The sequence below is a fragment of the Cucurbita maxima genome, unplaced genomic scaffold (assembly GCF_002738345.1).
Source record: "Cucurbita maxima cultivar Rimu unplaced genomic scaffold, Cmax_1.0 Cma_Scf00003, whole genome shotgun sequence".
NCBI classification, from domain to species: Eukaryota; Viridiplantae; Streptophyta; class Magnoliopsida; order Cucurbitales; family Cucurbitaceae; genus Cucurbita; species Cucurbita maxima.
This window is the reverse complement of record NW_019272019.1, coordinates 3,557,716-3,573,319: the sequence shown is the minus strand read 5'-3', so window position 1 is coordinate 3,573,319 and position 15,604 is coordinate 3,557,716. Positions and strand designations below refer to the sequence as shown.

Sequence of the window (15,604 nt, the reverse complement as noted above, 5' to 3'; positions counted from 1 at the left end):
TTTTTTTTTTTTTTTTTTTTTTTTTGTAATTTTATATAAGAAGGAATTATTCCTTTGGACATCGTACTGGGAGATGGGAGAGCGAGAACTCTTGAATCACACTTCTCTGTTTTTTTTTTTAATAATAAAGAACTGTCACTAAAATTATCCCACTTATGCGTGTCAAACAGAATGTTCCAGGTTGATTTTATCCATTTCTTAGTACCACAGTTGTGTATATTATTGCAGGTTCTACCTGGTTGGTGCATCGCTTCACTTAACACTGTTCTTTCTCAAGGCATGAATCAGAAGAAAAAACATGAAGTAGGCTATCGGGTCATACATTTCCGAATGGAATACTTTATGCCTTTATCAATTTACTAAGAGAGAGATATCCTTGAGTGCGTGTTAAACAAATCATTTAAATTTAAAATCAGAGAGAAACATATCTATCAGACTAAATAAGTTAAAATCTAAATCAGTAACAAATTACTCTTATTTATGAAATAAAGTCCAAATATTCTCATTTTTATGTGTAACTTTCTTTCTTTTCAAAGCTTGACCATGATTTTTAAATTGAGGTTCTAATTCTTATGATCTTGTTTTCCTACGTGGGAGTCGAATTTCCTAGCATTAGTTTTCAATTTGGTGTAAAACTATGACCATTTAAATTGAATATGATGTATTTCATCTTTAACTTTGCATCCGGACATGATTTATGCTTGGTCCATTTTGTATGATACAATCTGTGGGTTTCATGGCTTGTCAAACGCGTTGATTCAATCTACAAATTGTGTTGTGATATGTTATAAACAAAACATTTTCTATATGGTTCATTAAGAAATTTTTTAATGCTTCAACAGGTTGAAGTCCTTTCCGCCATTATTAGTTTGATTGCAAGTGACCTGAAAAGTCATGCAATTGTTGATGTTGGTGCTGGGCAGGTAACTCTTACTTTCATTACTGTATGTTAGATTCTGCATCCAGCTTCTTTATATTAGCCTGTACTAAGAAAAAAGTTATTCCACAGGGATGGGCTTAAACGTCTTCCATTATTTTGGATCTATTAGGTTCCATTAGGTTCCATTAGGTTCTTTTCATTTTCTCCTAAAATGTATGGGAAAAAGTACTTCCTCGATTAAATATGTAAATTCCTTTCTGAAATCAACTTAGTTGATTTTATGTTGTAGTACTTGAAGAAATGAACTTCACTTCCTTGCCTTTATGATCAATGTCTGAGAGGTAACTGAGTCTAGGATATTTCTGTACATACTTCTTCCACAGCAGCAAAAAAATTCAATTCTTTCTAGGCTTCTAATTTTAGCATTTTCTGATAACTCCTTTTCTACATTTTAATTGAATCTCACTCATATTTTTTGAATGATTTCTTCCTCTGTAATCTACTTTCTCTGTCGATCTGTTTTTTCTTCCATTAATGTTTCGGTATCTTCCTAAAAGGGTTTATGATCGATATAAATTCTTCTTACAACAAAAATTTCTATGTATTCGTATGCTCTACATAACGTTCTACTATTGCAAGTGCTTTCATACTTATGATCTTTTCTTGGTAGGGTTATTTAGCGCAAGTGCTTTCCTTCCATTACAAGCATTCAGTTCTTGCAATTGATGCTTGTTCTCATCATGGAAATGTGACAAGTGCACGTTCAGAACGGATTAAGAAGTATTACTCAGCACAGATTCGTAAATCTGGGTAAGGGTACAGAAAATATTTTTAGGCAAACATTTTGTGTTGATGCGGGCAGATAGAATTAAAATATTTTACTTTCATTTCTCCTATTTTTTTAAATCTCTCCGAAACTATTTCTCTTATTTGTGTTTTCTTGAACTTGGTCCCATCTTCTATTGGTTGTCTTAAGAACTTCTGGTTTTAAGGGAGTGATAATGAGATCAGCGAGAGCATCTACCACCCACACGGAAATTTATGAGGCCAAACTAAGCTCATACCCATTGTATTTATTCTTTTATAAAATGTTCCCTTCTGAAGACTGATATAAGAGATAGAAAAGTGTTTCCTCTCTATTATGTATCTACAAATCTCAGAGATCCACATTATTAAACTTTCTAGTCCTCTCACAACAACATAGAAATCACTATTCAATTTTGATGAAACTCAAACCATCTTGGATTGAGAAATGGTTCTCGCATATTTCCATCTTGAAGAAGCCAGTCACTGATTTTGTATGTGGTTTCAGTCATTGTATCTTAGAGGACTAAATGCAAACCTTTTTTTCTCTCTTGCCCTGCTTAAATGTTCTTAGTTTCTTACTAGACTAAAATAGTATTTGAACTCTTTACAGATTGGAAACCAACAGTTTGAGACTGCCGAAGGCAATGACATTTCATGTGTTATCCGTTGATGCATTAAAATCCCTTGCTAACATGTCACTACAAGACGATCATGCTGATAAGACAAGTGTGACTGGCGATGATCTAGAGAAAACCAGTCGGCAGGAGTTAAAGGGTTTGTGCAGTTCAGGCAAAGAGCCTTCATTGGTTCTTGCTGGACTTCATGCTTGTGGCGATCTTTCAATGATAATGCTCAGGTCAGAATTACATGATAATGAATTACTCTTTTTATTAAGATGCGTCAAATATACATTTCTTGAAAATGCAAAGTAGATATAAGTGAAAATTTTGGTGATTTTTGGAGCCTTATGAGTTTTCATTTTTCTTGTACGTTTTAATGTTCTTTTTTTTTTATTAAAAAAAAAAAAAGAAAAAAAGAAAAAAAGAAAACGAAACTATCATTCTGAAGAATGAAAGAGGATACAAAGGGATTAGCTAAAGGGAAAACATGAATCTTCTTTTATAAATTTGGACGAACTAAAAAGTTTATGCGGTGGCTGTGAGAAGCAAACTGGTCATGAACTTTGGTTTCCATTAATGTATGAAAATATCACAAAAGATGATGTGTCATGAATTTGGTTTGTCCACCTATACGTCAAATCTCATCGAAGATACAGCACTTTTAGAAGAAAAAAGGGCAAAGGGGATGGGCAGTAGTTTCTATCATACTGGTGTTATTATCTCTCTCCTTTCATTGCAGGATTTAACAAATGTACTGTATTCTACCATTTAACCAGGACCTTTGTTGAGTGCAAGGAAGTAAAAGCAGTCATTAATATTGGTTGCTGTTACAACCTACTCTCGGAGTATGGATCTGACAATGAAGGTGTCCAAAATGGATTTCCAATGAGCTTTGGTGTCAAATCTTCAGGCTTGTTTCTGGGAAAAAGTGGCAGAGACCTTGCATGTCAGGTCAGCTTTTGACCTTCTCCACCATCACACTAAAAAATATTTCATTTGTTTGTTTATCTTCTCGAGATAAGTTGCGTTATCGATTGAGTTTTCCTTGAATTACCTGCATGATAAAATTAACATTAGATAGAGTTATAGATTCACATTTACTTGGAAAGGAGACATAAAAGTAGTTTTATGCCCAAAGTATTTTTAGAATTAAACTATATGTAAGGTGTACAGTTGTTTCATGATTGAAACACATTGTCCCCAGCAGATTTTAAGATTCTTGTTGTATTGTTCTAGTTCTTTAAAATGGACTTTAAGTGAAGTAAAATATAGGTAACTACATTTGGCTTTGATGCCAGTTGTTGCCTGAGGAGGGAGAGCTAGGGCTTTTCGTTGTTGTTTAGCTTATACTTTATTACAATAAATACTTTAAACAGATAAAATCTAATCGCAAGTAAAAAATAAGCGCACTTAGAAATCAATAGATCTATAATTTTCAACGCTCGATTAAAATTTATAACTTGTTTCTCTCATCAGAGTGCAGAAAGATGGAGGAATTTGGAAAATGAGGGTGGTGTCCATAATTTTGAGTTGCATGCTTTCCGTGCTGCTTTCCAAATGGTAAAAGTTGTGACCAATTGTTTATTATTTCGTCATGCTTTATCATTTTTAACTTAGTTCAATTATAATTTGCTTTTAGCTTCAAGCATATTTTGAAAAAAATCCTATTGAATCAGTTTGAAATTTGGCCCTGTCTTCTAACCTTATTGATTCTCTCATTCTAAATTCAAATCAATCAAATACTATTTGTTGGAGGTCTTTAAGCCAAGTTACTTCATTAGATAACTGTTGTTTTTGTCGTAAAAACTCTTGTGAGCTTATGGAACTGGAAACTGACCTATATGTTCTAGTTAGAGTGTAGGGTCTTATAACATTAAAGATCCAACTGAAGTTGCTAAATAGATCTGACAATTAAATTTGGCCAACCGTAAGTTACACAAAAGATCTCTGACATAGCATGTAATCTGCAGATCTGTTTGCATGAACTTTATGTTTTTCCTTTTTAAGTGTCTCTTTCTTTCTTTTTTCTTCTGTTAAGGTACTCTATAAATATTATCCAGAAGTTGTAGCAACTTTCCCATCTGTTGGGCGTCAAGGAAAGGCATTGCGTCGTCGAAAGAAAAGGGAGGCTGCATTATCCTCACAGTGTCATGAAGATAAGCTTGAGGCATCACAATCAGGTATGAGATGGTAAAGACTAGAATATTCTAGCTTCCTGTTAATCAATGGCATTCGATCACACACCCTAGTATCCTGTGCTGAAATGGAGGATTTTAAGAGAGGGTTAGTGGGATGTGCAGCATAGCTTCAAGGCATCCGTTTGTTTATCTAGTAGATTGAATAATACGAATGCAATTTTAACTGTTTCCTTAACCAATATTCAAGTAACAATTTTCATCTACTTTGTTACACTCAAAATATGCTGCAGATCTTATTGGGGGGTTGCCAGACAACAGCAATGCCTTTTCTCACACCATTTCTGACTATGGGAGTACGCCATGTGAACAGGCCAAATCTGTTGACAAATATCTTCTTTTTGAAAATTTTTGTCAATCTGGATTAAATCGCCTTGGACTTCAATCTTTGCAGGATATGGATTATTATGGAATCTGGATGGACAATGAGCCTTTTGCTGTATGTATACTTACTAAGTTCCAATACCTGTTATATAGGACTGAGTCATATACCAGTTACAATAATATATAAGCTCTAGTCTGAACCAATTTAGTTGCTCCAAAACTAATGATTGTTGTTAATTTGAATCTCTTTCTTCTTAGATGTTAATTTATTATTTGATTTGCTTCAGAATTATGAATGCTTTATCGAGTGTGGTATCTAATTTATTCCAAGGAATAGGACAGTTGTCTTAGTATTTAAGGGTTAAATCATACAATTAGAAAGTTATAACCCAAGGTACCATTAGATGATGTTAGTGTTATGGGGGATTACGTTCATCTATTGAAGCACATGAGTTTAGTTGGAGAATGTTGCACTAAGGTCTCAAATACCGGTTAGATGATGTGAAGGTGGTTGCTTTGGTGATGGTCATTATGGGTTTGCATCCCGATGCATCCTTGCATCATTCAAATGCTTTGTTTATGTTAAATCACCAAGTTCCTCAAATTACTTGGTTTATCTGATAAGTTCTTTATCGTTTATATTGCAATACATTTTTAGTTCTATTATAGGTTCTTATATATATCCAAATGTAACTAATAAATCGTATGCAGGAACTTATTGGGCCTTACTGGTCTCTTCGAGCTGCTCTGGGCCCAGTTTTGGAAACATGTATTCTGCTTGACAGATTACTATTTCTCCAGGAGCAAGGTGAATCCCTTGACGCCATATTGCTACCTATTTTTCATCCGGATTTATCACCAAGGAATGTGGCTATAATCGCTCGGAAAGTTGGTGCAACATAAGATTCATTAGGAGAAAGGTAATACTAGTGAATATGGTTTTTTCTCAAATTTTGTTACTGAATAATTTTCAATGTGAGAAAACGTTGATCCAAGAGAGTTTTATAGTTGTATTGATGACAGAGAATCAAATATGACGCTAAATTTATTGACCTTAACATTATTCGAATCTATTATCATTTAGGACTTAAGAGTAGAAATGTTTTGTTCTTTGATTTATACACCAATAAGCACGTATATGATACATTAATTTCTAGAAATGTAAGACACGGACACATTGGGATCATTTTTTAGAAATATATGTATATATGCTAACGGATTTGATACTTCAAAATAGATAGCACTCATAAATTTAACATGAAAAAAAAAATTAAACATATTTGTAATAATTAGTAGCGTCGACTTCTCCCCACAATTTCTTTGGTCTTGCAAATGAATTTTTAAGATTGAATTAAATTTTAGAGTTGATCATAGTAAGATAAGTAATGGGTTGGGCATCGGGCATGTAGTGACGATAGGGTTAAATATATATACTTTTTTCTTTTTAAATTTAGAATCAATTTTCTAGGTTTAAGTGTCCCTACAAGTCTTGATGTGACCGAAATTGAAAGAAAAAATAAAATAGGACACCTTTTGGTATTTATATAGTTCTTAATTAATTTTTAGAATATTTAAAACTTGATTTACAATATAGTTCCTTTAGAATTGTTTGATTTTGTTTGCCAAGTTGACATCTTTTATTCGCATATCTAAACTGTGGGGCTTAAGCAGGTCTGATTTTTGAATTGGTCATAGTGCTTATATGTTTAGATCTTCATATTTCTATTATTAAAAAAAATTGTAGTCAAAGGCTTTTACAAAGTTAGTTGGATATGGGTTGAAGAGTACCAATAAAATTAACCAGTCACATCTGTCCAAAGGTTGAGTTATAGATTTGGGAACTATTGTCTGGTCCAGTTAAGTGTAACTTATCCATTTCTTTTTCTTTGGAATAATGAATTGGCTACTGGGTCATATTTTGCATTATCCTTCTTCAGTCAATGCTTCATATCTTCTCAGTTGCCTGATAAAGGATTAATCTGATTAATGACGATGATACTAATTGAAATTTAAGTATAGGAACTAATACTAAACAATGTGATAATCCATTGTATTGGTGTAACAGGGTTTAATGGTTCTGGATTAATGCAAAATTCAAGTGCTGAGGATGAATTATTCAAATTCTGCAGAACTTATGGGTTCCCTTTTCCCACTGTTTGTATTTCATTTCAGATTATTCCTTTAACTTTCCAATATTGTCATTTCTGATATCTGTCTCTTATAATGGCTATTTACAGCCTCACAGGCATAATTTATATTGCCCAATGGTATTATTAAAATTCATTGTTAGCAAGGCATATGGCCTCTTTATTTTTTTCTTGAGGGGGGGGGGCGTGGATGGAGCGGGGTTAGGTGTCAAGGTTAGGATATCATTCTTACTTATCTTCTTTCTTTTTTTGGTTTGTTTCATTAAGACTATGAGAGATTGGATAAGAAGATCAATCAGAAAGAAGGCTTTTTATATTTTCTAAAAGGAAAGTCAATAGTTTCCCAGTGGTAAGATCGTAATTTCACTCGATGCTTTGGATAATTCTGAAGACAGGAAGGAATATGCAATTGAATACGTTCGGATCTTAGTAGTTGTTTTAGGCCTAATAGTCTTGTCCAGGACCCTGAAAATCCTCTATTTTAGTAACTAGTATGACCTAATCTTCATAGGTTGGCCTAATGATCAATCAAAACAAGGAAGATAATTGTAACGGCTCAATCCCATTGCCAGCAAATATTGTCTTTTTTGGATTTTTTCTTTCAGGCTTTCTCTCAAGGTTTTTAAAACGCGTCTACTAGGGAAAGATTTCACACCCTTATAAAGCTTGTTTCATTCTCCTACTCAACCGATGTGGGATCTCACAATAATAAAGGAAATTGTTCGATGAAAATAGTTGAAGGTATGTACAGGCTAGTTCATACTCTTATGGACATCCAAAAGATAAAATGTAATTAATATTGCCCTGAAGAATTTTTTGTGGTCAGTATGCCAAACAGGAACGAATGACGATAAGGAGCACAGAAACGCAAACGTCGGCATGAAGTTGACACCATACAAATCGATCGAACTGCAATTCAGGTACGGCTTCTTTAGTTAAACAGAAGGCAGCTCCTCATGGGTGGGGGGGATACATATCTCTATTTTGAATGCTAATTTGTCACTGCGCAACGCTAGATTCTTCTTGTTCTTTCGATCAAAGACGTGGTTGGTGGACATTTCAGAAACTGCTGCTCTTCGTCTTTTTATGCATCAAAGAAAAGGTTGCTATCAGTAAAAAGGTACGTCATCTCTGAGTAGAACATAAATATGGTACACTTTGAAATAGTTAGTGAACTACATATGAACTTGTCAAAAGGTTGTGATAGTTCATTATTTGTTTGGAATCTTTTAACTTTTGGGAAAGTTGAGCATATCTATAAGGAACAATGTATTCAAAGGTTTGAATACATTTGGATAATGGATGGGATGGATGATATCTCCGTCGTAATCAAAATTATTAAGCATTGGATTGGGAAGGGCTATGATGTTGATCGAGTTTTTAGATAAGGATTGGTTTTTTCATTTTAAAGAAGTTGTAACATATAGGTTTAAGTAAATGCCTAGTTAGAATTTAATTACTTACGAGTTACTANTTTTTTTTTTTTTTTTTTTTTTTTTTTTTTTTTTTGACATATAGCCTTTGAAAGTTGAGTTATGTTTGAATTAGTTGTTTTATTTATTTATTTATTTGAGTTTGTAAATTAAGTATAAATTGTATTTTGGTTTTTAAAATTTTTAATACATTGTTTATTTATTTTATATTTTTATTCCAAAACTTTTAAATTTCTAACTTTTTAGCTTTTGTGGGTTGAAAATTTATTTTAGTCACTATTACTATTATTTCTTGATAATTCACTCAAAAAAAAAAAAAAAAATCCTGAATTTTTTTGTCTGACCTATAATATTTGAATTGGAAAGAAACTTATTTTTTGCGATTTTTTAAATTATAAAATAGTTGGTATATATAGAAACTTCAGTAATTTATTTTTTATTAAAGAAAAATTGACATATCGTTTTTCTTTTATCATCCCGTGCTTCTACTTGGAATTGGCGGCGGAAAAGCTCATTTCTTTTTCCCTCAAACTTTAGAAAACAACCTCCCGAAGAATAAAACTTTATCAAAGGCCAATTACAAAATACTTATACGTTTGTTTTAATATTATTTTGAAACCGGCCTCTTTGGGCCCAATATCTTTTCCTCTTTTTTTCTTTTGTTCTAAAATGGTAATTGATACCCTTATCTTGAATTATACTTGAATTGGCGTTCTAGCTAAATTTAATACTATGGGTTTAGATTTTGAATAAGTGAGTATTTAGCTTATCAATTAGTCTAGGATTAAGAAATCCAACTTATTTTGGTATATGGATTTAGTAGCCCAAGGTGATGAAGCCCATCTTTTACTTGCTAGGCATGCTGAACAAAAAGACCATCCTGCCAACATAAGCATAACTCTTTAGTCGTGTCATCCATATTCAACATTAAAGTAGAACTTATCTAAGAGTAATGGCATGATTCATAAAAGATTTAGGATTTCTTTAGTATTTAACGCCCCCTTCCAAACCTTGAACTTTAAATATTCTAAATCTATTCTTTTAGTATACTTTGAATTATACCATTATAATAAATAGTTAATTGTTGTGTTTTTTAAGCTTGGTGAAGAATTTGATTTTTTTTAAACTCATGATTAAAAGTATTTATTTTAATGAGTTGAACTACGTTCATGATGATGTGTATGGTTGATATTCAAGTCTTTGACATATAAGAAACGTTATTAATGCCTTATAACATCCTTCTAACATTTTCTATATACACAATTTAACTCGAAGTTCATAATTAGTTTTTCTTTTTTGAATTGTACGTTTTTCTTTCGCTTTTTGGGATTGGTATTTAGGTGGAGAGTTATAATTAGTTTGGGAGTTTTCTAAAATTAATTTGGATACTAATGAACATCAATCTATTGGATGTTCTTACCACCCGCTTTACTAAAAATCAAATTCCATAAATCGTTTCAAGTGGACATTTCAAACTTAGTGAGCTTCTTTTTGTTTAGTGGGGTTGTGGGGCTATTGTTGGTTGGATCTCTTTGTGTGAGTTGTGTTCCTTTTGGTTTTGTTGAGCTACTCTTTCTGTTTATTTTTGTAGCGTTTTTGGCTCTTGTTTATTTGTTTCTTGATCTCAAGGTGTGAAGTCTCCTTTGTCATTATTACCTTTGTAAAAGAGGAAAAAGAAGAAGAAAATACCCAAAATTTGAATGTTGTGGTTGGATTATATGTAATTTATACCATATTAATTCTATGAAAAGTATTGTGTATTATCCAACCACAAAGGAGAGAGGAATCTATAAACTTTGGACTCCCTTTAGAAAAAATCTTTCTTCCTAAGCAAGCATTAAGGTATCAATGAGGGAGGGCTAGAAAAAATTATAGGAAAACTTTTCATATATATTAAAAAATCTATGTAAAATTTTTAATATATTTTAACCCTCAAAATTTAAGAGAGAGAATTTAGGAAACTACCTATTACGAGTTGATGATTGCAAAGTCCATGAGCTCAAGCCCAGTCGGGCTAAGCACACCCCTAAGTAAGGGGTGCCCTCCTGGTGCTTGCAAGTTTGAGCCGTGGAATGTGATCAATGAAGTTTAATTCTATATTAGGCTTTTAGGCCGAGCTAAAGTGACAAACAACTTATTGCTGTAACCCTCATAAGACCCTAACATTTATGTCAGGGGAGAAAATAATATAAATATGGGAGCAAGACCAAATCTCCATTTAAGACACACAACCTAATCTGTACTTAACTTGACATTTTGTTCTCAATATTGACTTGAGCATAGAAATGTTGAAGAAAATACCACATGGATGCGAGATCTCTCTTTAATAGGGTGACTCAAATTAAGACTCTTTTAGTCGATCTCAAATCTATTCTGGTCGACTAATTAGGTCTTTACATTCACATATGTATAAATATTTTAAAAAATTTTAAATTATGACAAACTAAGTCTAGGATAATTACTCTCACTTTCTTTGACTAGCTTAAAAAATGGATTATTTTTTTCTATCACATTGTATGAATTGAACCTATATTCATCAATATCCACCAATTAATTTAAATTAAAGTAATTGAAAGAATAGTGGATAATTATGAGTTTTTAATTTAGTTTTTCCTAGATTAGATTAGATGGAACATATTAAAATTTTACCAAATAGGGAAGAGAGAAGTATTAGAATGGCAGGCATGAAGAGTTAGCAGCCAGAACAAGTTGAACCAAAAAAAATGGTTAGATTCAGGTGCCAACTCTTACATAATCCAAATATTTAATAATGTTGACATGGCAATAAATGCCAAATAGATAGATGCAGATTTCCAAATAGGCCCTTCCATAGTTCATCAAACCAAACCAGATTCTCCCTCCCATATATTTTTAATTAATTAATTAACTAATCAATCAATCAATCAATTAAAATGTGTGCCCAAAAAGTTGTGTAAAATACAGCTTACAAAAATATGTGTGTATATATATATATATATATATATATATTAGATTCCCTGAGATTAATTATTATCCGTTTATTATTTCTATTTTCTTTACCTTGATAAATAAATAAAAAATTATGCTTGCTTTTATTTAAATTGCTAGTTTAGAAGAATTTTTAATAAGTATTATTTGATGGAAAATATGGTAAGTATGAAGTTGGAGATGGGAATGAAGAATATATTCTTGGATCTCCGTTCCGTTTAGTTGATAGAAAAAGATTTATCTCTATTCCCTCTCCTATATTCCCCCCATTAAGGTATGCCTCGGGAGCTTTCCTCTTTTATTTTCCGCCCCATCAAAGTAGGTCCCGCAAACTCCATTTTTGTAGAAAAACGAATATCCGTATTCCATACGAAATAAATTAATATCTTCCCTGCAACATATACTCAAAATTAAATATTTGTGTATATATATATATATATACATGTATGGGGGTAGAGCCACAGCTTTCTCTAAATAGTTTTATAATTAGAATTAACCTCTTGATCATATAGCTTTATACTCTTTCTTCATATTTCAACCTCCTTCCCTTCTCTCTCTCCTTCTCTCTCCTTTGTTTTGCAGAAGAGAAGAAGAAATAAAATGGAGAATCATATAAGCATGGTGGAGGCCAAACTTCCTCCTGGATTTAGGTTCCATCCAAGAGATGAAGAATTGGTCTGTGATTATCTGATGAAGAAGATTAACTCTGTTTGTGATTCTTCTTCTCTCTTGATTGAAGTTGACCTCAACCAGTGTGAGCCTTGGGATATTCCAAGTAAGTCTTTCTTTTTTCTTTCAATTTTTTTGCCTTCTTCTTATTCTTCTTGGTTGATTTTCTGAAACCCATAATCCATAATTTAAAAGATCATACAAAATATAAATAAGGTTTAGTTTGATTCAAGGGCCTTGAATTTGTCTAGCGTAATTTGATATAAAGGTTATATTTGATTTTTGAAATTAGTATTGATATATATATATATATATATATATATATATATATATATATATATATAAAAGTTGTATAGTTTGAGAGCTAAATGATCGGTTTAAATTATTATTTTGAGTCGTTAAATTATTTACTTTGATGGTTCATAAGCTAGATGTTTTGAAGGCTTTCTATTGGTTTAATTCAATCTAGATTTTATAAGATATTTCAATAGTTTTTACTATATGGAAAGGAAAAAAAAAGTAATAATTTTGTTGCTCTTTTTTTGCCCTTGTCATTTTTTTAAAAATTTCTTTCCAATTTCGACCTTTCTTTTCAAGTGATGTTGTGTTGTTCTTCTTTTACAAATGGGGTAAAATGGTCATTTTACCAGATTAATAAATATAATTTCAAATAAAAATAGTCAGTACATCAACATCTTACTCAAAGTCTTTTCCTAAGATAACCATTCTTTATTTTTCTAGATTCCAAGATAATTTATAAAACAATAAAATCATATATTTTCATCAAAACTTGAAGAAAAAAAAACTTAGTTTGTGTTGTCAATATTGATTAATTTTATTTATCTGAACCTAAAAATTTATATTTACTCGGTTTAATTATATTTTATTTCAGTTATAGATATATAATGTAATAAGCAAATTTGATGAATAATTCAAAACTTTCCAAATTCATAAGTTTATGTAGCTGAAACCGATACTTTTGGATTTTTTTAAAAAAATGAAAATGATAATGAAAAAAAGAAAAGGAAATAGATGTGAGAGTGACTGATAGCTACAAGCCAACAAATTCCAACCCCAAATATCATCAAGTTGTTCTTTGTTCCCACCCAATAGCAGTCCTCAAATATGTAGAATTTTGAACCATATTTCTTCAATTAATTATTATTATTATTATCTCATTTCTTCCACTAATTTAATTTTGTATCCTTACCAAATCCAACAAGGGTTGTCACTTTCACTTTTATGTGCCTTTTTACCTTTTAAAATTACTGTACAGGAATCTTTTTAACTTTTTTTAATTAATTTTTTACCTTAATATTTTTTTTTATTAAATAGTGATTGATATTGACACTTCAACTACACATACAATTAGATATGGTTCGACCTTGATGACTCATCACCCAAATATTCTTTCCATTCCTATATATATATATATATATATATAATTTTATTTTCCTTTTTTTTTCCCTCTTATTTGACTATTGTGTTTTTTTTTATAATTATTTCAATAATCTAAATGGCATTATCGTTTAGGTCAATAGATTTAGGTAGTGGGTAGCAAATTTAGTAGTTTAAAAAAATTGAATTCAATACTATTGAAAATAATTAATTTATAGATCATGATTATAATTATAGATCATGATTGTAATTCATTATTTTCAAAAATTTTGGTATAGAAATATAGAAAAAGAAAATTGTGTGTACAAATATTTATTTAGTTAAATCACGAATTTGATCTATGATTTCAGTATAATTACAATATAACATATCAATTTAACCAAAACTTTTATAGTATTTTTTTTTTTTTTTTTTTTTGAAGAGACCAAATTGTTTAATTGTTCATTTGATATGTGAATTTTGTTTAGGAGAGGCATGTGTGGGGGGAAAAGAGTGGTACTTCTTCAGCCAGCGGGACCGTAAGTACGCGACTGGGCTTCGAACAAACCGCGCCACAGCCTCAGGGTACTGGAAGGCCACTGGCAAAGACAGGCCGGTCTTTCACAAGGCCAATCAACTCGTTGGGATGAGAAAAACTCTTGTTTTCTATAAAGGAAGGGCACCTAAAGGCCGAAAAACCGAGTGGGTTATGCATGAATTTCGCCTTGAGGGTCCACTTTCTCCTCTCAAAGATCCACCTCCTAGGGTATGAACGTTCTCTCTCTATTTCTCTATCTTACCGTGCAAGTGTTTGTGAAAATGTCTGTGTGAATTTGTTGAGCTTTTTGTGTTATTGTTTTGATGAATATGTTACCTTGCATAATCAACTCATTAGTGACGGTTTAGCTAGACTGTTTTGTGTTGATTAAACACTCTATCTATCCTCTTACCTCAAGTGTTTGTTAAAATGCCTACGGGAGATTGTTGAGTTTTTTCTTTGTATCATTTTCTTGTTTATTGATGATAATTCACTTATTATTATGTTTTCATGAATATGTTACCATGCTTAATCAACTCACTAGTGATGGTTTAGCAATAGCAGCTTGAAGTTTCTTTTTGTTGATTTGAAATGTTTATGATACCAATTTTTCTAACCATTTAGCCATGTTTTGATTGTGAAATATTGGTAAAATTAGTGAGGGGTTGAATCTCTTTAATTTAGGTTTGAATTTTGTAACGGCTCAAGCCCACCACTAGCATATATTGTCTTATTTGGATTTTCCTTAAAGATTATTAAAATATGTTTGCTAGGGAGAGATTTCCACACCCTTATGAAAAAATGTTTCGTTTTCTTCCCCAACCAATGTGACAATCCACCCCCCCTCCTTCACCAAAGCCGACTTTGTCTTATTTGGTATGACTTCAAAAATTTTAAATAATGTTAGTAGCTGATGGAACGATATTTTCCTGTTCATGATAGAGGATTAGTTTACGTTTTAATCAGCCATTGCATGATAGCAACCTCACGAAGGCATTGAATCATCAAATAGATAAGTCTGCACTATTTTTCACCGTTGTGGCTTGTTCTTGTGTCCACAGGAGGACTGGGTTCTGTGCAGAATGTTCTGTAAACAGAAAGAAGTGCCCGCCCGACCGAGCACAGGAAGCAGCAGCTCCTACAGCAACGTCGCTGCCTCGTCATCTCTCCCAGCTTTGATGGACTCATACCTCAGTTTTCACCAAAATCGAAGCAGCTATTTAAATGAGTTTGAGCAAGTGCCCTGCTTCTCCATTTTGTCTCAAAACCAAACCATCCCATCTCTCTCAAACCTCATACAAATGGAGCCAAACACAGGCAACAACATCAAGAACTTCACCACAATGTATGGAGGAATGCCAAATTCAAGCACTTATTCTTCAAATATTGACCCTTTTTCCTGTGACTCATCAGTGCTCAAAGTTGTTCTAAATAACATTACTAAGATGGAAACAAATGGCAACCCCTTCATAGGGCAACCCAGCATGGGAGAAGGCAGCTCAGACAGCTACTTGTCTGAGGTTGGTGATGACATTTCAAGCTTATGGAACAGATGACCCAGAAGGAAAATGGAGAAATTAGTTTATTGTAAAGAAAAATGGTGATTATTAAGGATTGTAATTTAAAGGGTTTTTTTTTTTTTTTTTT

The 15,604-nt window shown here is 32.1% G+C and overlaps 2 protein-coding genes across 5 annotated transcripts in view; both read left to right on the top strand.

Annotated features, from left to right (window-relative positions):
• The window catches only part of LOC111477035 (methyltransferase-like protein 25), a 10,087-nt gene extending 2,764 nt beyond the window's left edge, over nt 1-7,323 (top strand). The window contains exons 4-13 of one of the 3 annotated variants that reach the window (XM_023120980.1): nt 229-303; nt 843-923; nt 1,551-1,690; nt 2,298-2,543; nt 3,084-3,258; nt 3,784-3,867; nt 4,346-4,487; nt 4,736-4,941; nt 5,538-5,746; nt 6,892-7,323. In XM_023120980.1, the coding sequence (XP_022976748.1) occupies nt 229-303; nt 843-923; nt 1,551-1,690; nt 2,298-2,543; nt 3,084-3,258; nt 3,784-3,867; nt 4,346-4,487; nt 4,736-4,941; nt 5,538-5,729 (1,341 nt within the window). In that variant the 3' untranslated portion in view covers nt 5,730-5,746; nt 6,892-7,323. Of the gene's footprint in view, nt 1-228; nt 304-842; nt 924-1,550; nt 1,691-2,297; nt 2,544-3,083; nt 3,259-3,783; nt 3,868-4,345; nt 4,488-4,735; nt 4,942-5,537; nt 5,747-6,891 lie in introns of those variants that run through there. The other 2 variants (XM_023120981.1, XM_023120982.1) reach the window with 2 other exon arrangements.
• Nucleotides 7,324-7,626: 303 nt separating this feature from the next.
• LOC111477083 (NAC domain-containing protein 21/22-like) lies at nt 7,627-15,569 on the top strand. 2 transcript variants are annotated; one of them, XM_023121049.1, is made up of 5 exons: nt 7,627-7,893; nt 7,990-8,093; nt 11,956-12,148; nt 13,908-14,185; nt 15,019-15,569. In XM_023121049.1, the coding sequence occupies exons 3-5, from the start codon at nt 11,974-11,976 to the stop codon at nt 15,511-15,513; spliced, it is 948 nt and encodes a 315-aa protein (XP_022976817.1). In that variant the 5' UTR covers nt 7,627-7,893; nt 7,990-8,093; nt 11,956-11,973; the 3' UTR covers nt 15,514-15,569. The 2 variants fall into 2 exon arrangements, with proteins under 2 accessions (XP_022976817.1, XP_022976818.1); XM_023121050.1 differs by lacking the exons at nt 7,627-7,893; nt 7,990-8,093 and having other exon boundaries at nt 11,702-12,148.
• Nucleotides 15,570-15,604: the final 35 nt, after the last annotated feature.

Excerpts from the sequence above, each read along its gene's own strand:
- LOC111477083 (XM_023121049.1), top strand. The coding sequence starts at position 11,974 with ATGGAGAATCATATAAGCATGGTGGAGGCCAAACTTCCTCCTGGATTT. Across the intron at positions 12,149-13,907 it reads TGAGCCTTGGGATATTCCAA|GAGAGGCATGTGTGGGGGGA; the intron begins GTAAGTCTTTCT and ends AATTTTGTTTAG. Across the intron at positions 14,186-15,018 it reads TCAAAGATCCACCTCCTAGG|GAGGACTGGGTTCTGTGCAG; the intron begins GTATGAACGTTC and ends TTGTGTCCACAG.